At 41.0% G+C, this 24,681-nt stretch overlaps 1 protein-coding gene across 6 annotated transcripts in view; it reads left to right on the forward strand.

The window, feature by feature from the left end:
- The window catches only part of LOC126253044 (uncharacterized protein C2orf42 homolog), a 258,388-nt gene that overhangs the window by 100,915 nt on the left and 132,792 nt on the right, over nucleotides 1-24,681 (forward strand). For all 6 annotated transcript variants that reach the window (XM_049954119.1, XM_049954115.1, XM_049954114.1 and 3 more), the window contains one exon: nucleotides 9,917-10,059. In XM_049954119.1, coding sequence (XP_049810076.1) covers nucleotides 9,917-10,059 — 143 coding nt within the window. The remainder of the gene's footprint in view (nucleotides 1-9,916; nucleotides 10,060-24,681) is intronic.

The raw sequence follows: 24,681 nt of genomic DNA on the forward strand, positions 1-24,681 counted from the left end.
TACATGGAATGCAGCACAGTGGTTGCAGCTTAGCTTGTAGACCAAATGACTGGTTTCATAGGCAGCCCTGTCTTTGATGGGATAGGTGATGTTAGTGACCAGACTGCAGTAGGTGGTGGTGGGAGGATGTATGGGACAGGTCTTGCATGTAGGTCTATTACAGGGGTATGAGCCATGAGGTAAGAGAATGGGAGCAGGGGTTGTGTAAGGATGGACGAGTATATTGTGTAGGTTCGATGGACAGTGGAATAACACTGTGGGAGGGGTGGGAAGTATAGTGGGCCTGACATTTATCATTTCAGAGCACAAGGAGAGGTAATCAAAACCCTGGTGGAGAGTGAAGTTAAGCTGCTCCAGTCCTGGGTGGTACTGAGTTACGAGGGGAATGCTCCTGTGTGGCCGGGCGGTGGGACTTGGGAGGTGGTGGAAGACTGGAAAGATAAGGCACTGGAAATTTGTTTTTGTACAAGGTTGGGAGGATAATTAGAGTCAGTGCAGGCTTCAGTGAGACCCTCAGTATATTCCCAGAGGGACTTCTTGACACTGCAGATGCGACAACCATGATTGGCTAGGCTGTATGGAACAGGTGGCAGCTGTTGAAGTGGAGGTATTGCTGGTGGTTAATAGGTTTGATATGGACGGAGGTACTGATGTAGCCATCTTTGAGGTGCTCGTCAACATCTAGGAAGGTGGCTTGTTGGGTTGAGTAGGACCAGGTGAATCAAACGGGAGAGAAGTTGTTGAGGTTCTGGAGGAATGTGGATAGGGTGTCCTCACCTTTGATTCAGATAGCAAAGATGTCATCAATGAATCTGAAACAGGTGAGCAGTTTAGGATTCTGGGTTTTTAGGAAGGATTACTATAGATGGCCCATGAGTAGTTTGGCATAGGATGGTGCCATACAGGTGCCTATAGCCTAACCCAGATTTGTTTGTAGGTAGTGCCTTCAAAGGAGAAGTAATTGTGGGTGAGGATATAGGTGGTCATGGAGACTAGACAGGAGGTTGTTGGTTTGGAATCTGTTGGATGTTGAGAAAGGTAGTGTTTAACAGCGGTAATGCCATGGGTATTAGGAATGTTCGTGTACAGGGAGGTGGCATCAATAGTGACGAGCAGAGCTCGTGTGGTAAAGGGCAGGAATTGTGGAGAGTCTGTGGAGAAAATGGTTGGCACCTTTTATATAAGAGAGTAGGTTCCGGGCAATAGGTTGAAGGTGTTGGTATACGAGTGCAGAGATTCTCTGGGGGGGGGGGGGGGCGCACAGTAACTGGCCACAATGAGGTGTCCTGGGTGGTTAGGTTTATGGACTTTAGGAAGCATGTAGAAGGTAGGAGGGTCGAGAGTGGTCGGAGTGAGTAGAGAGATGGACTCCAGGGAGAGGTTCTGGGATGTGCCTAAGGATTTGAGTAGTGACTGGAGATCTGGAGATCCTGCTGGATTGCTGGAATGGGTCATCATAGCAAGGTTTTTAGGTGTAAGTATCTGACAGCTGGCAGAGTCATTCCCCCAGGTAATCCTTGTGGTTCAAAACAACTATGGTGGAGTCTATGTCTGCAGGTAGGATTATGAGGTCGGGATCAGTTTTTAGATGGTGGACTGCAGTTCTTTCTGTGGATGTAAGGCTAGTTTGCATGTTGAGGGATTTGGGGAATGATGGTGAGCCAGAGTTGGAGGTTAAGAAATTCTGGAAAATTAACAGGGGCTGATTTGGGGGCAGTGAGGGGAATGACAGTTGGATGGAGGAGTGAACTGAGTTAGGCAAGGTTCAATATTGGTCTTAGATTGAGTCTTGTTGGTAGGGTTGGTAGCAAAAAAGTGTTTCCACTGTAGGGGCCGGGAGAAGGAGAGAAGGTCTTTAACAAGTTTTGCATGGTTGAATTTGGGAGTGGGGCAAAAGGTGAGGCCTTTGGAAAGGACCAATATTTCTGTGGGGCTAAGTCTTCTGGAGGAAAGGTTCATGGCTGTGTTGGGAGTCTGTTTAGGTTCTGGATTCTCTGTGGTGCTGGGAGGGAGTTTTGGAGGGTGGGGTAAGTGTAGTAAGTCTGTGAAACAGGGTTTGTCAGCTATGAGGGGACATGGGGGAGGCTTGGAGGTTGTTGTAAAGGTGGTGGACGGTGGTACTCTAAGGAGTAGGAAGTGAGCAGGATGGAGAGCTTTTTTTGGAGGTGGTGTGCATGTTGCTCAAGTTCCTGCAGGGCAAGAGTTTCAATGTGTGTTATGGGTTCCAGGAATTTGGGATTGCATAGCAGGAGAATTTTGCAGATGGAGAGAAGGTACAGCAAGGAGGTTTGGGCTAGGTTGATATGGTTTTGCAGGTCCATGTTGGCGAGGGCTAAGGATTGGCAGAATCTGAACAGGTGGAGGCCATTGTGGAAGGAGGGGTGGCAGCCAGAGATGGCTAATTTGATGGTAAGGTCATTAGGGGTGATTCCATGAGCCAAGCAACAATGCAGGAGTAGCATGTGGGACTGGGATCTGCTAGGAATAAGGAAAGTTTTCTGTACTGATGCAGATGGAAGGAGCAAGGATCTATGGTGGTGGAAAAATGCGAAAAATTGCGTAAATACTGTAGAATTACGCCCGAAAAATTTCACAATAATACACCCAAATACCTGTGAAAATTCACAAAAAGGATGCAAAAGTGGGAAACAAGATGAAATCTGAGGGAGTCGATGATAGTGAAATGCGAAAACTCACTAAAATTGTCGAGAAGTCACAAGGATAAGAAAAATAGTATATATTACTGTGGGTAGCAGGTCTGAGGGTGGATAAGTGTGAAGAAGGGGGACAGCAGATGTGACTGGATGAGGTGGAATTAGTGGGTGCAAACTGGGATAGAATGGAGAAAGTGTGTGTGTGAGGGTGGGGGAGCGTTCGTAGGATGAGATACAAGATCATGTGGAGCTAGAAAGGTGCGGGAGTTAATATGCAAAAATACGGGATATGATGCAGGGAGAGTGATAAATATGAAACTATAAGATAATTATATCAGCAGGAGTAATATGGGACAAAAGCTGCTTGTTTTTATTCTTGTGGCTTCTCGCCAATTTTTGTTTAGGGAAGGGGGTCTTGAGTTGCTGGAATTTCCGCTAAATGCTCTCGTGGTATTTCATCATGATTAACAGGTCAGGTATTGGCACTGTCTGTGGAATTGCTGGCTGACGACTGTTTTGGATCACCACTTGTCCTGCATGCAGTGGAGTGGATGCTAGCTGTGGTTCACAGGAGGACAACAGCTCGTTCTCCATGGGCACACCAGTCCAAGAATGCTCAGCCTCCATTGACTGCTTGGTGGGGGCTCCTGTGATGTTGATGAGAGCTGGAAGTGGCATAGGGCATGGGAGTGGTTCCACCCCCACCAGCTCCCATTGTTCATCATTGTTGACCCCTTGTTGGTGCCTAAAACAATAGCAGAGGTTGTAGTAGTGACAGGCAGGTTGTTGGGCATGCTAGTTACAGACACGGTTGTGCGAGTCATGTCCAGTTGATTGTTAAGGGGGATGGGGCATTACATTTCACTGTAGCTGGAGCTGATTGCACTGGATGACCTTGTGATCCTGGTCAGCTTCAGCCTCAAACATTTGCCACTCCCTATTAGCTGGTACATAGGAGTGTGTGTGGTAATAAGACTAGGTGCAAGGGCAGTGGGCCAGCTGAGTTGGGAACATGTGCCAAAAAAGGGTGCATCATTAGCACCTGTGTAAAATTTCAGACAGGTTACGTCCATTTATGGGGCAGACAGGTAGGTTACGAGGAAGCTGGTGAGTATGACCCTGGAGTCAGCTGTCATCATTATATTGCACATCTGCATTCTGAAGGTCAATTTCCGGACTGGGTACTGAAATGGAAAGAGGTGATGGTCAGGTCCTCAATACAGTTGTGTTCACAAATATCCTGAAATATAGAGGTTGTAAATTGAAGGCTGTTGTCAGAAACCATGATGGAGGGCTCTATTGCAAATATGAGAAAGAAGGCATGAATGTTAGTTGCTGGTGGTTGTTGGTGTTGGTGGTAGTGGTAGCTACAGGTGAGAGACAAAATAATGTGAATAGTAGTAGTAATGGAATGGTTGTGTTTGATGCTCAACAATGCATGTAAGGCATGTGTTGTGCTGGACTGTGCATGTTAAGTACGGACTAGGCATCAGTGCAGGTCGTTAATGAGTAGTGCACGCTTTGCATTTGCATTCAGAGCTGAGGTCGATGTGCAAGGAAAGACCTAAAAGAGTTCGAAAGAAGGCAGATTGTGGGGCCCGATTAGCTGGAGCATCAGTAACCAAAACAGGCAACTTATTGAATGTTTCAAGAGCAACTAATTCAACAGTCATGTCAGCCTACACAAAATGTGGAAAGACATTAATGTGTAAACATAATAGTGGGTGCAAATCAAAACTAAATGACAGAGACCATCGTATGCTATCATAAATTGTGTCAAAGCAACATGTACAGTAGCTAAAGTGACTGCAGAGCTCAATAACCATCTTTGAGACTCCGTATCTACCAACACTGTCCACCGAGAACTCCATAAAGCGAATATTCACGGATGAGCTGCTATACCGAACCTTTAGTGATGACAACGAACGCAAAGAAGAGTAAAACATGCTATCAGGAGCATAAACCCTGGACAGCTGATCAGTGGAAACACATCATATGGTCTGATGAGTCGACGTTTTTGTTATTTCCAACATTGGGCTGGGTTTAAGTCTGGAGAATGTCAAAAGAAGCCTACAATCTTTATTGTTTGATTCCAACAGTTAGGCATGGAGGTGGAAGTGTGATGATGTCTGCTGCCATATTATGGTATTCTGCTGGTCCCATCATTACCCTCAAAGGCCATGTTAAAGCCAATGATTATGTGAACATTTTAGGTGATCAGGTGCACCCCACGATTCAAATGTTGTTCCTTAACAATGATGCATTCATTCAGGCAATCAGAACAGTACAATCGTAGTATGAGCAGCACACAACTGAGCTGCAGCATCTTCCCTGGCGAGCACAGTCCGCGGACTTGAACATTATCAAACTCTTGCAGGCGGTATTGGAGCACAGACTCTGGAGCAGATTTCCCATCCCTAGTCACTACAGGATTAGAAGAGGTTCTGATCGAAGTGTGGCATATCATTCCACTGGAGACTATATAATCATTATATGCCAGTGTTCCAAGAAGAATCACAGCTGTATTATGGGCAAATGGGGGTCCAGCCCCTTATTAATAAACCATTCCCAAGTAAGTACAGGTGTTCACATTAATTTGCCTATCCCCTATACAGGGTGTTACAAAAAGGTACGGCCAAACTTTCAGGAAACATTCCTCACACACAAAGAAATAAAATATGTTATGTGGACATGTGTCCGGAAACGCTTACTTTCCATGTTAGAGCTCATTTTATTACTTCTCTTCAAATCACATTAGTCATGGAATGGAAACACACAGCAACAGAACGTACCAGCGTGACTTCAAACACTTTGTTACAGGAATTGTTCAAAATGTCCTCCGTTAGCGAGGATACATGCATCCACCCTCCGTCGCATGGAATCCCTGATGCGCTGATGCAGCCCTGGAGAATGGCGCATTGTATCACAGCCGTCCACAATACGAGCACGAAGAGTCTCTACATTTGGTACTGGGGTTGCGTAGACAAGAGCTTTCAAATGCCTCCGTAAATGAAAGTCAAGAGGGTTGAGGTCAGGAGAGCATGGAGGCCATGGAATTGGTCAGCCTCTATCAATCCATCGGTCACCGAATCTGTTGTTCAGAAGCGTACGAACACTTCGACTGAAATGTGCAGGAGCTCCATCGCGCATGAACCACATGTTGTGTCGTACTTGTAAAGGCACATGTTCTAGCAGCACAGGTAGAGTATCCCTTATGAAATCATGATAACATGCTCCATTGAGCGTAGGTGGAAGAACAGAGGGCCCAATCTAGACATCATTTACAATGCCTGCCCAAACGTTCACAGAAAATCTGTGTTGATGACGTGATTGCACAATTGCGTGCGGATTCTCGTCAGCCCATACATGTTGATTGTGAAAATTTACAATTTGATCACGTTGGAATGAAGCCTCATCCGTAAAGAGAACATTTGCACTGAAATGAGGATTGACACATTGTTGGATGAACCATTCACAGAAGTGTACCCGTGGAGGCCAATCAGCTGCTGACAGTGCCTGCACATGCTGTACATGGTACAGAAACAACTGGTTCTTCTGTAGCACTCTCCATACAGTGATGTGGTCAACGTTACCTTGTACAGCAGCAACTTCTCTGACGCTGATATTAGGGTTATTGTCAACTGCACGAATAATTGCCTCGTCCATTGCAGGTGTCCTCGTCATTCTAGGTCTTCCCGGTCACGAGTCATAGGCTGGAATGTTCTGTGCTCCCTAAGACACAGATCAATTGCTTCGAACGTCTTACTGTCGGGACACCTTCGTTCTGGAAATCTGTCTCGATTCAAACGTACCGCGCCATGGCTATTGCCCCGTGCTAATCCATACATCAAATGGGCATCTGCCAACTCCACATTTGTAAACATTGCACTGACTGGAAAACCACGTTCGTGATGAACACTAACCTGTTGATGCTACGTACTGATGTGCTTGATGCTAGTACTGTAGAGCAATGAGTCGCATGTCAACACAAGCACCGAAGTCAACATTACCTTCCTTCAATTGGGCCAACTGGTGGTGAATCGAGGAAGTACAGTACATACTGACAAAACTAAAATGAGCTCTAACATGGAAATTATGCGTTTCCAGACACATGTCCACATAACATCTTTTCTTTATTTGTGTGTGAGGAATGTTTCCTGAAAGTTTGGCCATACCTTTTTGTAACACCCTGTATATGTGCCACATATGGAGAGTTAGAGAGGGTGTTGACAACCAGCAGCTACACTGCTTTTTGGAATGTTTCAATGAAATCAATATATATATATTCTTTGCTGGGGGTAGTCGTAAAATGGCCAAGGGTTGAGATGCTGTGCCAATGCTGATTGATGGTGGGTGCAGGCTGGCATTTCTGAGCCATATGTTCTATGGTGGTGTCAACACGACATTACACTTCACACATGACATTGCACTGTTATCTTCATTCTGCCTATTCCCTAATATGCAATGTGGAGAAGCTTTATTACATAAGTGCAGTGTGTAGGTGGAATTAGTACCAAGCATTCAGATTTGTCTGTGGCTAATGATAAGATATCATCATTTGCATTTCTTTGTCAAATATGATTTGATTGTATAATATGGAACTTTGTTGTCAAAGTTAGACCTTGATCAAATTGTCTTTGATTGAATGTAGTGCCTCGTATTATATTTGATCAAAGAAAACATATATCTTCTGTTTACTGCATGGAGAAATGTAACCACTTGGAGCGCTAACATTGTTGCTGCTGTCCGACATTTAATGTTTATCAACATGGCTTCAAAATTTACGTGGTCCATCACATCTAGAACAAAACTGATAGAAATGTAGGAGACAGATAAAGCACTGTATAACTTGTGGCATCTCGAATACAAAAATAGAACAAGAAGAAGTGAGAGGTATAAAAAAATTATGGAGGCCATTAGCCTATATGTACCTCTGAGGATAACAAGGAGAAAATCATCACTATGTGCCTGTCAAACTCTTCATCTAAACCACACTGCAAGCACGAAAGTGTGTGTGTGTGTGTGTATGTGTGTGTGTGTGAGTGCTGCATGATGGGCCTGTATGGATCCAGTAATTGCGGTTACTAAGGGACAGTGTCCAACTTTTCACCTGCTGTGCCATCTTAAAAAGAAGGTTCAAGTGGGAAAAAGGTAGCAAAAAGGGGGCTTGTCATCGGTCATCAGCTGAAACTTAATATGATACCCAGTATGCTGTGGTAGAATCGAACTGGTATCCCATCAGGTCCAGCGCCCTTTCCTCTTTTGAGCAATTTTAATTGTTTCTCTATCCTTCTGTCGTCTATTTCGATATCTACCATTTTGTCATCTGTGCGAAAATCTAGAGCAGGAACTACAGTGCAGTCTTCCGCTGTGAAACAGCTTTGGAAAAAGACATTTAGTATTTCGGCCTTTAGTCTGTCATCCTCTGTTTCAGTACCAATTTGGTCATAGAGTGTCTGGACATTTTGTTTTGATCCACCTACCGCTTTGACATAAGACCAAAATTTCTTAGGATTTTCTGCCACGTCAGTACATAGAACTTTACTTTCGAATTCATTGAACGCCTCTCGCATAGCCCTCCTCACACTACATTTCGCTTTGCGTAATTTTTGTTTGTCTGCAAGTCTTTGGCTATGTTTATGTTTGCTGTGAAGTTCCCTTTGCTTTCGCAGTAGTTTTCTAACTCGGTTGCTGTACCACGGTGGCTCTTTTCCATCTCTTACGATCTTGCTTGGCACATACTTATCTAACGCATATTGTACGATGGTTTTGAACTTTGTCCACTGATCCTCAACACTATCTGTACTTGAGACAAAACTTTTGTGTTGAGCTGTCACGTACTCTGAAATCTGCTTTTTGTCACTTTTGCTAAACAGAAAAATCTTCCTACCTTTTTTAATATTTCTATTTACGGCTGATGCAGTAACTGCTTTATGATCGCTGATTCCCTGTTCTGCGTTAACTGTTTCAAATAGTTCGGGTCTGTTTGTCACCAGAAGGTCTAATATGTTATCGTCACGAGTCGGTTCTCTGTTTAACTGCTCAAGGTAGTTTTCAGATAAAGCACTTAAAAAAAATTTCACTGGATTCTTTGTGCCTGCCACCCGTTATGAACGTTTGAGTTTCTGGGTCTATATCCGGCAAATTAAAATCTCCACCCAGAACTATAACATGGTGGGGAAATCTACTCGAAATATTTTCCAAACTATCCTTCAGGTGCTCAACCACAACAGCTGCTGAGCCAGGGGGCCTATAGAGACATCCAATTACCATGTCTGAGCCTGCTTTAACCATGACCTTCACCCAAATTATTTCACATTTCGGATCTCTGCAGGAGAGACGCTCAGTAGCTCGGTACGGGCTTTTGTTGAAGTTTCGAGAACATACCTTCACCGAGGAGTCAAGCAGTATATTTCTCCTTCCTACGTATATCTCGTGAAGAGGCCATGTGGATAAAATCAGAGAGATTAGAGCCCACACAGAGGCATACCGACAATCCTTCTTTCCACGAACAATACGAGATTGGAATAGAAGGGAGAACCGACAGAGGTACTCAAGGTGCCCTCCGCCACACACCGTCAGGTTGCTTGCGGAGTATGGCTGTAGATGTAGATGTAGTATGAAACCTTAGTGCCTCTGATCTTTCCTCCATATCAACTCTCTGGCTGGGCATGAAATTCGAATCACTGTTGCCTGCTAAACATTGCCTGCCCTGGAATTTTGATGTTATGTATCATAACTTTATGGCAAAAGAATTTGGAGAACTGAGCTTGTTTGTCTTGTTTACCAGGGTATATGTGAATCACATTCAATATTATCAAATACTTGTGTAGTGAATTTTGAAATTATCAAGGCTTAAATCAGTGAACATGCATTTGAGAATGGATTATGTGATTCTGTTTCGGGATATCAGATTAGAAAAGAAAGGAGACATAGTCTTTACATGTTACAAATTTTTGCTGTTATTTAAATGCATTGCAAAATGTTTTTAAAAATATTTCTGTATTTTATAGCTTTTACATATCATTCTAATGCAGTACTACCCTTTTTTACAGAAAATTTGAAGTTATTAATTGCATTGTTTGAATGAAGATGTAGTCTTGTAAAGAAATCAATTTAGCAATAATTTTTGTATAGACCTCAGTTAATGCATGAGAAATTTATGTTTACTTTTCTGAGATGTACAGCTAAAAATAATTATAAAAAAAGAGATGTAACTGTTTGTATCATTGGGAAGATAGAATAATTATTTATGGTTCTAGGTTCAGATGAAGACTGTAACAATCAGATGGTTACAATCTTGGCCAGTGGGGTACCTTGTGAAGTGGAAGTACAAGTGCTAAGAAATGATGCCACTCTCTTGGATGCTTCCAGTATACCAGTTTCTGATGACACTCTGGCAGAGGTTTGTCCCTCAATTACTCAAATAAATAAATAAATAAATAAATAAAATAAAAAAATTGATTTTCTTCAACTCAACAGCAACTTCAACTCACCAGCAATACACGTGTATTTCCTTGAGAAATAGTAGTTATATTACCATATAGATTGATGATGCAAATATTTGTATTTATTACACTTTATTTGAGACTTTATGAAAGGTTGTATTAGTTTGTACAGTTCTGCAGAGTCAATTACTTGTAACTATGTTTGTATAAAAGCTGAGATCTGATGCTTCATCACACTTTCCAAAGAAAGTTGAATATTTGAGAGAAAAAATTATAGCTCATGAATTTCTATGAACTCTGTTAATCTGCAATCAGACATATCAAATTTAACGTGGGCAAAACTAGATAAATGTGAACTGGTGTGAACTGGCAGTTACTATACCTCTGAGTAAGGAAAATATTCAGTCTTCCACAAAGTTGGCGTGTAGCCCTTTCATAATGACTTAGTATCTCTGCTGTCCACTCTGTTTACCCACTCACTGCACTAAACTGTTTAGTGACGTTTTCACAGTTTATACAAGACAACAGAAAAACCAGGTTCTGTTTTAAGTGTAGGTTATCTACATGTGTTAAAATTAGAACACCTCTTACCCCAGTAAAACTGATTGATTGAGCACATAATGAAAGTGGTTCAAAATTTTGATCAACTTGTTCGCGGAATGTTCAACAGCATTGTAGAGACTGACACCCATGGTGAAACGAGCAAGGGTGTGACTTCAGAATTTAATTTGAAGCATGTAAAACATTGTGCCACCTCTCAGTTTTATGTTTCTGTTAAATTGTTGGTGTGTGTGTGTGTGTGTGTGTGTGTACAAGGCACTACTTTTTGGTATTGTAATGAACCTTCATGTTTAGTTAAAAGCTACGTGGCTTCTAAGAGGGTAACCATTTATAATTCATTTAACAAAAGTTTAAAATTTGAGTATGTCCTATAAAAATCAAAATATGGGAACTCTAAGAACTTTGCTGTGTTTGGCAAATTTCAGACTTCAGTATTATCAGAACAGAATTTTGAAATATTACACGGTATAAAAATTATTCTCGTCTTAAAATGTTGTCTTAATTAATTAATAACTTATGCAGTATGGACACATAAGCTAAACAAATCACTTTCTCAGAATGTTGTTGTCGTTGTTGTGGTGGTCTTCAGTCCAGAGACTGGTATGATGAAGCTCTCCATGCTACTCTATACTGTGCAAGCTTCTTTGTCTCCCAGTACCTACTGCTACCTACATCCTTCTGAATCTGTTTAGTGTATTCCTCGCTTGGTCTCCCTCTACGATTTTTACCCTCCACACTGCCCTCCAATACTAAATTGGTGATCCCTTGATGCCTCAGAATATGTCCTAGCAACTGATCCCTTCTTCTAGGTCAAGTTGTGCCACAAATTTCTCTTCTCCCCAATACTATTCAGTACCTCCTCATTAGTTATGTGATCTACCTACCTAATCTTCAGCATCCTTCTGTAGCACCACATTTCGAAAGCTTCTATTCTTTTTTTGTTTAAACTATTTATCATCCACGTTTCACTTCCATACACGGCTACACTCCATACAATACTTTCAGAAAAGACTTGCTGATGCTTAAACCTATACTCGATGTTAACACATTTCTCTTCTTCAGAAATGCTTCCCTTGCCATTGCCAGTCTACATTTAAATCCTCTCTACTTCGACCATCATTAGTTATTTTGCTCCCCAAATAGCAAAACTCATCTGCTACTTTAAGCGTCTCATTTCCTAATCTAATACCCTCAGCATCACCCAGTTTAATTTGACTACATGCCATTATCCTTGTTTTTCTTTTTTTGACGTTCATCTTATATCCTTCTTTCAAGACACTGTCCATTCCGTTCAGCTGCTCTTCCAGGTCCTTTGTTGTCTCTGACAGAATTACAATATCATCGGCAAACCTCAAAGTTTTTATTTCTTCTCCATGGATTTTAATTCCTACTTTGAATTTTTCTTTTGTTGCCGTTACTGCTTGCTCAATATACAGATTGAATAACCTCGGGGAGAAGCTACAACCCTGTCCCACTCCCTTCCCAACCACTGCTTCCCTTTCATGCCCCTCGACTCTTATAACTGCCATCTGGTTCCTGTACAAATTGTAAATGGCCTTTCGCTCCCTGTATTTTACCCCTGCCATTTTCAGAATTTGAAAGAGAGTATTCCAGTCAACATTGTCAAAAGCTTTCTCCAAGTCTACAAATGCTAGAAACATAGATTTGCCTTTCCTTAATCTATTTTCTAAGGTAAGTCGTAGGGTCAGTATTGCCTCACGTGTTCCAACATTTCTACGGAATTCAAACTGATCTTCCCCGAGGTCGGCTTGTACCAGTTTTTCCATTTGTCTGTAAAGAATTCGTGTTAGTATTTTGCAGCCGTGGCTTATTAAACTGATAGTTCGGTAATTTTCAGATCTGTCAATCCCTGCTTTCTTTGGGATTGGAATTATTATATTCTTCTTGAAGTCTGAGGGTATTTCACCTGTCTCGTACATCTTGCTCACCAGATGGTAGTTTTTTGTCAGGGCTGGCTCTCCCAAGGCTATCAGTAGTTCTAATGGAATGTTGTCTACTCCTGGGGCCTTGTTTCGACTTAGGTCTTTCAGTGCTCTGTCAAAATCTTCACGCAGTATCGTATCTCCCATTCCATCTTCGTCTACATCCTCTTCTATTTCCATAATATTGTCCTCAAGAATATCGCCCTTGTATTGACCCTCTATATACTACTTCCACCTTTGTGCTTTCCCTTCTTTGCTTAGTTTATCCAGGTCCCATCTCTAAATTCCCTCCTTTTTGCAGTTTGTTTAGTTTTAATCTGCAGTTCATAACCAATAGATTGTGGTCAGAGTCCACATCTGCCCCTGAAAATGTCTTACAATTTAAAACCTGGTTCCTAAATCTCTGTCTTACCATTATATAATCTATCTGAAACCTTTTAGTATCTCCAGGCTTTTTCCATGTATGCAACCTTCTCTTATGATTCTTGAACCAAGTGTTAGCTATGATTAAGTTATGCTCTGTGCAAAATTCTACCAGGCGGCTTCCTCTTTCATTCCTTACCCCCATTCCATATTCACCTACTACGTTTCCTTCTATTCCCTTTCCTACTATCGAATTCCAGTCACCCATGACTATTAAATTTTTGTCTCCCTTCACTATCTGAGTAATTTCTTTTATCTCATCATACATTTCATCAATCTCTTCGTCGTCTATGGAGCTAGTTGGCATATTAACTTGTACTACTGTGGTAGGTGTGGGCTTCGTATCTATCATGGCCACAATAATGCTGTTTGTAGTAGCTTACCCACATTCTTATTGTTTTATTCATTATTAAGCCTACTCCTGCATTACCCCTATTTGATTTTGTATTTGTAACCCTGTATTCACCTGACCAGAAGTCTTGTTCCTCCTGCCACCGAACTTCACTAATTCCCACTATATCTAACTTTAACCTATCAATTTCCCTTTTTAAATTTTCTAATCTATCTACCCCATTAAGAGATTTGACATTCCATGCTCTGACCCGTAGAACGCCAGTTTTCTTTCTCCTGATAACAACGTCCTCCTCAGTAGTCCCTGCCTGGAGATCCGAATGGGGGCTATTTTACCTCCGGAATATTTTACTCAAGAGGACGCCATCGTCATTTAATCATACAGTAAAGCTGCATGCCCGTGGGAAAAATTACGGTTGTAGTTTCCGATTTGCAGTACCAGCACAGCAAGGCCATTTTGGTTAGTGTCACCAGGCCATATCAGTCAATCATCCAGACTGTTGCCTCTGCAACTACTGAAAAGGCTGCTGCCCCTCTTCAGGAACCACACGTTTGTCTGGCCTCTCAACAGATAACCCTCCATTGTGGTTGCACCTATGGTACGGCTATCTGTATCATTGAGGCACGCAAGCCTTCCCACCAACGGCAAGGTCCAGGATTCATGGAGGGGGTTTCTCAGAATAGTTAACAATTTGTCCACAAAGTTAACTAGGCTGTTTTTCTTATGTTTCAGTTTTGAATAATGTATTTTTGTATATTAGTGGTATTATATTATCTTCAAATCCTGGTATCTCATGAATAAATTAACTTTCAATAAAAAACAATTAGACCACAATGTTCCTGGTTCGATGCATTATATGTGCATACTTATGTGTAGTCATGATTCTAAGTTTGTGATAACAAGATGATGAGAGATGTCTGTAGTATATTAGGTTGTTGGCTTGTATTGAATTAAACCGACTTCATTTCACATTTATCCATGCAATGAGATCATCCCCTGATACTACTAGAGTAGCGTACACTGTAGTTTTTAGAAAATGGTCAAGATGTGTAAGATCTGGTGGCCATGATATTGGTCCCCCTTTACCAACCATTGATTTGTTTTTGTGACATCCAGATGGTGCTACTTATATGCCATCAGGAATTGTTACTGGAATATGCTGTGCTATAAATGCTGTTGCACAAACTGTGCGTGTTGTGTGTAGCCCTCCACAACTGTTGACTGTACTGGATGTCACTCTTGTTCACAGACAACTCTCCACACATAGAAGTGAAATGTGCCCAACCACTTCTACCTCTTGGAGAGCACAGGTGGGACAGTTCCACTTTGAAGTGCTTCTAAACATTCTCTTCAGAGGCAACCATTCAGGACTGAGGATAGCGGGCATTTATTTTTGATAGTTAATGTTAGACACAAGGTCACAGTAATTGATACAGTATTCATAAGGATACCATGTATATTGTAAATTTCTTAATATTCCACAGTACTGCATTACATACAACAAAATGTAACAGACACGGAAAATGTTCATTGCTGTACGTAAATGCTAAAATGTTGAGAAAAACTAAAAGAGAAAAATATATGCTATGAACTTGCAACTTTTCTGATCTTTTGTCAGTTGCTGAAAATGTCAAATGATGGGCAGTATCTCTGTTGGTAAACCTCTCTGCCTACTATTGTGCAGCAACTCTGCTGTTGGCATTAACTTTGTCTTATGTAAGCAACATATCAGTCAGTTTAATTTGTGTACTGGTGCATGCTGTAATACTATCAGCAACATTAATGCACTGGTACACAACAACTCACTTGTAATTACAATAAAGGTTTTAAGAAGATGCAGCACATGCACAGGAGTGCTATGTGTTCAATCTGTGAATCAACCTTACACTGATGTCATGTAGGTTTCATAACTAATTAAGATAGCTGACATAATCTGAGGACACATAGATGCCACCACTCTCAAACCTCGACAGTGGCCAAACTATTCATTTTTGGACTGAGATTCCCTCTTGAGAAATTGCCATTTTACATCTGCACAACATATCAAGAGTTACCAGGCTTTTTGTGTTATCACCAATGTGTACATAATATTATGTAGCTATCAAAATTTCAAACTGTAGGTCTGTACCACTTGTCAAGAAATGAGAACAGTTTTTGCTTGCTCCTATGGCTAGAGCGCTTTTGTAAACATTTAACATTATGTTATCCACTGGCTGAATGTTTATACAAAATAATGTCCACCATGACAGCTGCTGTCAGTCTTACACTAGACATAGTATCTTCTGAATGACAGAGTCAGTTGACTTGAACAGTTATTTAGTATGGTATAACACATCTCAAAATGAATCCACCAAACAGCCAAGATGTGAATGTGATGTTTCACAAACATACAGTAGAGGAAGACACTATGTGATGATGAGAAGATTTGACTGCTGTCATAATTTGGGATCAGATCATCATTAGTAATTAAAGGGAACAGCCATGGGCACCAGGATGGCCCTCTCGTACGCCAACCTATTCATGGGTCGCTTAGAGGAAGCCTTCTTGGTTACCCAGGCCTGCCAACCCAAAGTTTGGTACAGATTTATTGATGACATCTTCATGATCTGGACTCACAGTGAAGAACAACTCCAGAATTTCCTCTCCAACCTCAACTCCTTTGGTTCCATCAGATTCACCTGGTCCTACTCCAAATCCCATGCCACTTTCCTTGACGTTGACCTCCACCTGTCCAGTGGCCAGCTTCACACGTCCGTCCACATCAAACCCACCAACAAGCAACAGTACCTCCATTATGACAGCTGCCACCCATTCCACATCAAATGGTCCCTTCCCTACAGCCTAGGTCTTCGTGGCAAACGAATCTGCTCCAGTCCGGAATCCCTGAACCATCACACCAACCACCTGAAAACAGCTTTCGCATCCCGCAACTACCCTCCCGACCTGGTACAGAAGCAAATAACCAGAGCCACTTCCTCATCTCCTCAAACCCAAAACCTCCCACAGAAGAACCGCAAAAGTGCCCCACTTGTGACAGGATACTTTCCGGGACTGGATCAGACTCTGAATGTGGCTCTCCAGCAGGGATACGACTTCCTCAAATCCTGCCCTGAAATGAGATCCATCCTTCATGAAATCCTCCCCACTCTACCAAGAGTGTCTTTCCGCCGTCCACCTAACCTTCGTAACCTGTTAGTCCATCCCTATGAAATCCCCAAACCACCTTCCCTACTCTCTGGCTCCTACCCTTGTAACCGCCCCCGGTGTAAAACCTGTCCCATGCACCCTCCCACCACCACCTACTCCAGTCCTGTAACCCGGAAGGTGTACACGATCAAAGGCAGAGCCACGTGTGAAAGCACCCACGTGATTTACCAACTGACCTGCCTACACTGTGAAGCTTTCTATGTGGGAATGACCAGCAACAAACTGTCCATTCGCATGAATGGACACAGGCAGACAGTGTTTGTTGGTAATGAGGATCACCCTGTGGCTAAACATGCCTTGGTGCACGGCCAGCACATCTTGGCACAGTGTTACACCGTCCGGGTTATCTGGATACTTCCCACTAACACCAACCTGTCAGAACTCCGGAGATGGAAACTTGCCCTTCAGTATATCCTCTCTTCTCGTTATCCGCCAGGCCTCAATCTCCGCTAATTTCAATTTGCCGCCGCTCATACCTCACCTGTCTTTCAACAACATCTTTGCCTCTGTACTTCCACCTCGACTGACATCTCTGCCCAAACTCTTTGCCTTTACAAATGTCTGCTTGTGTCTGTGTATGTGCGGATGTATATGTGTGTGTGTGCGAGTGTATACCTGTCCTTTTTTCCCCCTAAGGTAAGTCTTTCCGCTCCCGGGATTGGAATGACTCCTTACCCTCTCCCTTAAAACCCACATCCTTTCGTCTTTCCCTCTCCTTCCCTCTTTCCTGATGAGGCAACAGTTCGTTGCGAAAGCTTGAATTTCGTGTGTATGTTTGTGTTTGTTTGTGTGTCTATCGACCTGCCAGCACTTTCGTTCGGTAAGTCACATCATCTGTGTTTTTAGATATATAATGTAATTGGATAGATAAAAAAATCTACTCACCAGTTGGCAGCAGAACACACACACATAAAAGGAGAGGTAAGCTTCTGGAGCCAGTGGCTCTTCTTCAGGGTTGAAGGGGAAGGAAGAAGGGTGAAGGAAAATGACTGGTGAGGTCTACGAAAATGGGTAGATTTCGGAAAATTCAACCACAACCGTGGGTCAGATGAGAATTACCAGCTTGGATGAGAAGGAAAGATTGATATATATATATATAATTAATATGAATCAGTTGCCAATGCAGCACTAAAGAGAGAAAAGACAAAAGTTTTATGAGCTATAATCCTCCAGATATGTCAACCATTCCTCAAAATTTTGAAGATCAGAATTATTTATGGGTAGTGAAATAATATCAGTTGCTGGTGTGCAGAAGAAAGTTTTTCTGGTGACGAAACCTTCAGGCATCAACCATACAATGGTATAACATTTGTCTAGTATTACTGCCATTGAGGATCCATTTGTCCATGCCACTGGAAAGGAATGGTTGAGAGAGCTACACCAAGTCATACAATTTCCTCTTCACCACATAGCCTCTCTTACATGAAACTATGACTGATAAGTCATTGCCACAACTTCTGAAGAGAACAGTTTGTGTCAATTCATGAATAGTAAAGGGACGAACATATTTTCTAGAGTATCTGTTGTAGGTTTCCATAAATTGTGTATAAAGGGGTGACAGTGGAATGGCTACTGCTGCAATATTTTTAGAATCAAGAAAGCATTCCTATTGTTTTCAATGCTGTTCTTGTAATTTGGTTCTCTTTTAAACCACTCCTACATAAATGACAAGTAATTTATGGTGGTGCTGGAAAATCATGAATGGAATACAAGTAAGAAAGAAAATTACTAATGTTGTAGAGTAAGTACTGAGCATCTGGTAGACAGATCAGCTTTTGTTTAGCATTGTAGTTCCACTTTCAGTGTTGTTTCTTTCTATTTTATGAAGATACTTCACCTCTGTTTATTATAATAACATAGGTGTATTGTTCATCTATCAAAAGACTAGAATGTCACTAGACAAAGACATGTTTTGGGCCAGTTGTATCTGCATATAATTTTGTAATTTAGACTACTGTTAATTCACAGATGTACTTGTGATTCATACAGTAATAATAATAATAATAATAATAATAATAACTTACAAAATGATCCAGTGCAATCAATTTGATACAAAAATGATCTGCAAAGCTGAGCAAGTCACTTTTGTCATGACTGGCTTATCCAACTCTGCAAACAAGCTTAGATGAGAAGATGGTTAAATATGAGGATCTGGGAGATGAAGTAAAAACTTAGGAAATGGGAATTTCTGCACATCTTCCAAGTGATAATGTTGGATAGTAATGATTTCAAAGCAAACAATACTTTGTAAAAGCCCTAAGACTACAACCTTTTGCAACTACAGTAGGCATCGTTTTGAACAACGTCTGTTGTTTTGGAGTGCGTAGTAAACATGCTGATAACTTGTTTCATATGATGTCATTATCAGTTTAATGTAAAAGTGTGTGTATCAGTAAATAACAGTAACAGTACTCAATCCAACACACATTTATGATATTTACTTGTCTTTGCCATTTCCCCCCTGCTGTTGCTTCTGTCACCTTTGTGTGAACTACTGCTTGATACTGTAACAAGTGACCTAATAATCCATTCCTTGTTCTGTGTTCCATAATCTTTCTAGTACATATTCATTTCATTCTTTATCTGCCCAATTAATCAAAATAATTTTAACATCCTTCTGTACCTACATATTTTACTTATTTGCAATTTCTTCTTTTCAGATTCTGTTACACCTTAGCTTTGCTTATTCTGAACCTCTGTTTTGTGCTAAGTGTGTTACCCATTCCATTCAACACGTTACTTGCGCTATAAGAACTATGTTGTATATGTATGTTTGCATTGGTATATGTTTCTCCTGAAACATATAAAATTAAAACAGGAAATAGGAGCCAAGGCAACACACCATATGAAACTTGTTTTATATGATTTGTTTCAGTCACACATTACTTTAGAATGTGTGGAGCTCGAAGCTTGCTGTTGCCAGTCTTCTGCATATTCAAATTAACACATCTAATTACTGTACAGAAATTGCAGCTTATTGTATCTCACTTTATTCTCCTCTTGGTTTGTAGTTCATTGTTTCAACACCCACTTTCAAACAAAGTTCATACAGTTAACCCATTCAAAATTCTTACAGTTGACAATTTCATAAAGAACGTATCCCCCCAAAATATACAAATTCCTGCAGCAAAATAACCTTCCAAAACCTCTGTACATTATAATAACATAGGCATATTGTTCCATCTATCAAAATGACTAGAATGTCACCATACAAAGACAACAGCGTAGCACACATCTATGCCCCCCAAAATCTTTTCCTAAAAACAGAAAACAACTCATTTCCTATATATATATAACACCATTTCACCTTCACATTGGCTACAAACAACTACTGTTTGCATAATGTGGCCTTACTCTCATTGCTTCACCAAAAATCTTATCTCTAAACACCAAACACATATACATAGTAATGTTAAAAAAGTAAAAAAAAAAGGGAAAATGAAGCAAACTATAAGCTAACCATAATCTACTATATACATTGGTACACATTTCTAATTCATCTGCACCTGTCCCTTTTTTCACTGCCTACTTCCCATTTCATCAGTGGTCAGAATGCCTTCGAAAAGTCAAGGCATTCTTAAACTGATTTTTCTTCCTGCACCCTTCAGCATTTTTTTTCAGTACCTTGTCTTTATAATATATATTTGCCTCATATTTATTCAGAAAGTCCATCCAACACCACATTTATGCTCTGATTTGGCATGACAACAAAAGCTTGATTAAATAATTCCCAACTAAAACTACATATCTCCTTACTGGCTTGCTGTAATTCCCAGTAGCACTTTTTATTCTTACTCTTGTGACTGAAAATTCAAATATTTCCTCATTCTTAATGTGCTCTTGAAATCCTGTGCTGTTTTACTAATCCTCAGGTGTCCACTTTTGAACCCATTTGTTCCTGACTGTCCAGTAACTAGAATCAAAATCAAACCCCTCCTTATTCTCCCAAGGTTCAGCAAATAAAGGTGCCTGTCCCACTTCTTCATTTATACTATTTGCAACAGAATTTACATCACTAGGATTAATAGTGTTACACACAGCTTCTAATGCAAAAACATCATTATCTGCAGCAATCCCCCCCACCGTATTACAAAATTACCATGAATGCTGATTGCCAGACCAAAAAAATAAAAATGCAGCTACATTCTCTATATTACAAAAATCACAATCATCATATGATACAGATTCAACTGCCTGACCACAGTTAACTTCACACAAACACTAGATTCTGGCAGTATTGCCTCTACCCAATTTATATTTACTTCTACTGAAATAGATTCCATTTCATTTAGTACAGTATTATTTTTATTGCAAACTACCTTCTCATTCTCAACATCACAACACACATTCAGTTGCCCAATCTCCATAGCTGATTCTGGCTCATTATTTAACATAAATGCCAAACCAACATTATTTTCCTCTACATTCACAACACTGTTGTCTCCTTCATTAAATAGACCGTCAGTATTAATTTCTTCCCTTTGCTTTTTTATTTCTCTGCAAAAATTTCTCCTTTAAGCATTTTTTATAATGCTGTTTAAATCAGCTTCCAAACAAACTGTTAATTTCCGTAACTGCCTCCTCTCTTCCCTACTTCTTTGCTTTTATTGTTACAAAAAACCCAACTATTACGCATATAATCACTATCCCGTCTCTTGTCCCTATGTCTCTTACTTTATGTCTTGTTCCAGTGCAGACCCCAGTTGGAACAAATTTCAGTTTTCCAAATTCTGTCTCTGTTACCCTCTGTTATTCAGTTCTATTTTAATTCATTAGTCGTGGTTCATTCTGTAATTATATTCCCCCTGGACTCCTCTGATTCCTATTATCGCCACTTTTTTCCCTTTTCCCTCTCCAATTGTCATCATGACTCCTGTCACTATTCTGTTTCTGTAGATTGTTCCCTCAGTTTCTGTTATTTTTATTCTCATGGTAATTTCTCCGATGGTTTTGCTTATTATTAAGCTGATTGTAAGCTTGGCTTACGGCACAATGCCTGATCAATCCTCTAAAAGCCAAGAAACTCTTCATAGAATCTGTAGGTCAGTGTATTAACCTCCAGTGTAAATTCTCAGGGGCCGGCCGGAGTGGCCGAGCGGTTAAAGGCGCTACAGTCTGGAACCGCACGACCGCTACGGTCGCAGGTTCGAATCCTGCATCGGGCATGGATGTGTGTGATGTCCTTAGGTTAGTTAGGTTTAAGTAGTTCTAAGTTCTAGGGGACTTATGACCACAGCAGTTGAGTCCCATAGTGCTCAGAGCCATTTGAACCAAATTCTCAGGTATCATTCTCCTTAATGTGAAAATTTCAGTGAGGATCACCAGCGGTTGGTCTAAATGCACCAACTTTCGTAATTCCTCCTGCCAGATCTCTCTACATCTACATCTACATATATACTTTGCAAACTATAGTGGGGAGCAAAGTAGAAGATACATCTCATTGTGCCAGTTACTAGGTTTTCTTTCCTGTTCCGTTCACTTGTAGAGCATGGGAAGAGTGATTGTTAAATGCTTCTGTGCATGCAGTAATTATTCTAATCTTGTCCTCACGATCCCTGTGTGAGCGATATGTAAGGGGTTGTAGTATATTCGTAGAGTAATCATTTAAAGCTGATTCTTCAAATTTTGTTAATAGACTTTCGTGGGATAATTTACATCTGTCTTCAAGAGTCTTCCAGTTCTATTCTTTCAGCATCTCTCTGATACTCTCCCATGAATTAAACAAACCTGTGAACATTTGTGCTGCCCTGCTCTGTAAATGTTCAATATCCCCTGTTTGGCCTACCTGGTATGGGTCACACACGCTTGAGCAGTATTCTAGAATGGATTGCGCTTCCACTTCATTCTACCAATAAACAAAAATCTACCACCTGCGTTGCCAGTGACTGAACCTATGTGATCATCCCCTTTCATATCACTACAAACTGTTACACCCAGGTATTTGTATGAGTTGGCAGATTCCTACAGTGGCTTGTTTAGATATTATAGTAATAGGATACTATGTTTTGTCATTTTGTGAAGAGCAAAATTTTACATTTCTGAACATTTAGAGCAAGTTGCCAATCTCTGCACCATGTTGAAATGTTATCAAGATGTGACTGAATATTTATGCAGCTTCTTTCAGATAGTACTTTATTACAGGTAACTGTGTGATATGCAAAAAGTCTGATTTTACTATTAATATTGTCTGCGAGATCTTAAGATACAACATGAACAGCAAGGGTCCCAACTTACTTCCTTGGGGCACACCAGAAGCTACTTCTACGTCTGATGATGACTCTCCATCCGAGATAACATACTGTGTCCTCCCTACCAAAAAGTCGTCAACCCGGTCACAAATTTCACTTGATATGCCATGTGATCATCCTTTTGACAAAAGCATAGGTGCAGTACTAAGTCAAATGCGTGCTGAAAATCAATGAATACTGCGCCTACATGGTTGGCTTGATTCAAAGCTTTCAGTATGTCATGTGAGAAAAGTGCGAGCTGGGTTTCACATGATTGATGTTTTTGAAATCTGTGCTGATTAGCATTGATGATGTTGTTGACGATGATGGTTTGTGGGGCGCTCAACTGTGTGGTTATCAGCACCCCTACTAATTCCCAACCTTCACTCAGTCCAATCTCACCACTTTCATGAATGCTGATGAAATGATGAGGACAACACAAACACCCAGTCATCTCGAGGCAGGTGAAAATCCCTGACCCCGCAAGGAATCGAACCCAGGAACCCAGGCTCAGGAGCGAGAACGCGGCCTCGAGACCATGAGCTGCGGCCGGTTAGCATTGAGGTCATTCTGTTTAAAATACTTCATTATGTTTGAGCTCGGAATATGTTCTAAAGATTCTACAACAAATTGATGTCAATGATATTGGACGGCAGTTTTGTGGATCGCGTCTACTACCCTTCTTATAGACGAGTGTGACCTATGCCTTTTTACAAAAACTGGGCATGGTTTTTTTGTTTGAGGGATCTATGATAGATTATAATTAGGAAAGGGGCTAACTCAGCCACAAATTCAATATAGAATCTAACAAGGATTCCACCGAGGAACCATTTCAGCTGTTTCTCGACACCATTGACACTAATACTCTTTTAGTATATCCCCCCCCCCCTTTCACTCCGCCGTCTCCTCTCCCCCGCTCCACTCCACCATCTCCTGCCCCCCCCCCTCCCCCCCAATACACTGGTTCATGAAGAAACTCATTCCGTGACCTGCATTGCTTGGCTTGGTCCACCAAGTATTCAAAAATAAATGTATCGTATGAAGTGAATTGATCAGCACACTAATTTGCCCATGTCTTAGCAGGACCTTCTAATTACCTCTTAAAGAACTTATTTCTATTTTGGTTTCTCATCCCTTCAATAAAACAATCTTTGCAAGTTACAAGGAAATCCACAGCATGGTATTTACCTTCTCCTGAAAACATTTTTCCATTGGGTACCTGCGTGATAGGCCAGCCCACATTTCCAGAAACACTGCATTATTCTAAATTGCTTACTCTACTATTTACATTATTAATTTCATCTTTATTTACAGCTAGCATGCTTATCATCTCTTTTCTTAGATTTCTAGCTGTGCTTGCCAATTCACCCATCAGTAAAGCTTTTGTTTGATCACTGCTAGCCACAATCTTTCTTTCCAACACAATCAGAGGTGGCCTTGTCTTTACATTTCTTTTGTAGCAAAACGTATTTCCTGAACCAGTTTCACCCCTTAATTCAGCCTCGACTGTGTCAATTCTGGCAAATTTTACCTCCAGTTAAATTCCCGATTTGATCGTTTATTCTCCCTCGATTTTACCACCTAAATTATCTATTTTACTTCCCTTAGAACAATCTGTACTCTCAACTTTGCTACCTAAATTATTCATCTCAGTCTTAAGTTAAGTCATTATCCAACTCACCATTGCTTTCATTTTGCCTACCTTCAATTGCTCTGGGCTCTCATTCCTGCTACAAGTAGCTGTGGATTCACAGTCACTATGTGCTGTTCCATTTTCTGGCTCCATTACTGTGGCTTGGAGTCTAGGCCTCTGCTTCATGCTGTTGTTGGTTATTCTGATGTTCTGCGATAAGTTGTGTTTGGTTC

This window comes from Schistocerca nitens, chromosome 4, assembly GCF_023898315.1.
Source record: "Schistocerca nitens isolate TAMUIC-IGC-003100 chromosome 4, iqSchNite1.1, whole genome shotgun sequence".
Classification (NCBI taxonomy): Eukaryota; Metazoa; Arthropoda; class Insecta; order Orthoptera; family Acrididae; genus Schistocerca; species Schistocerca nitens.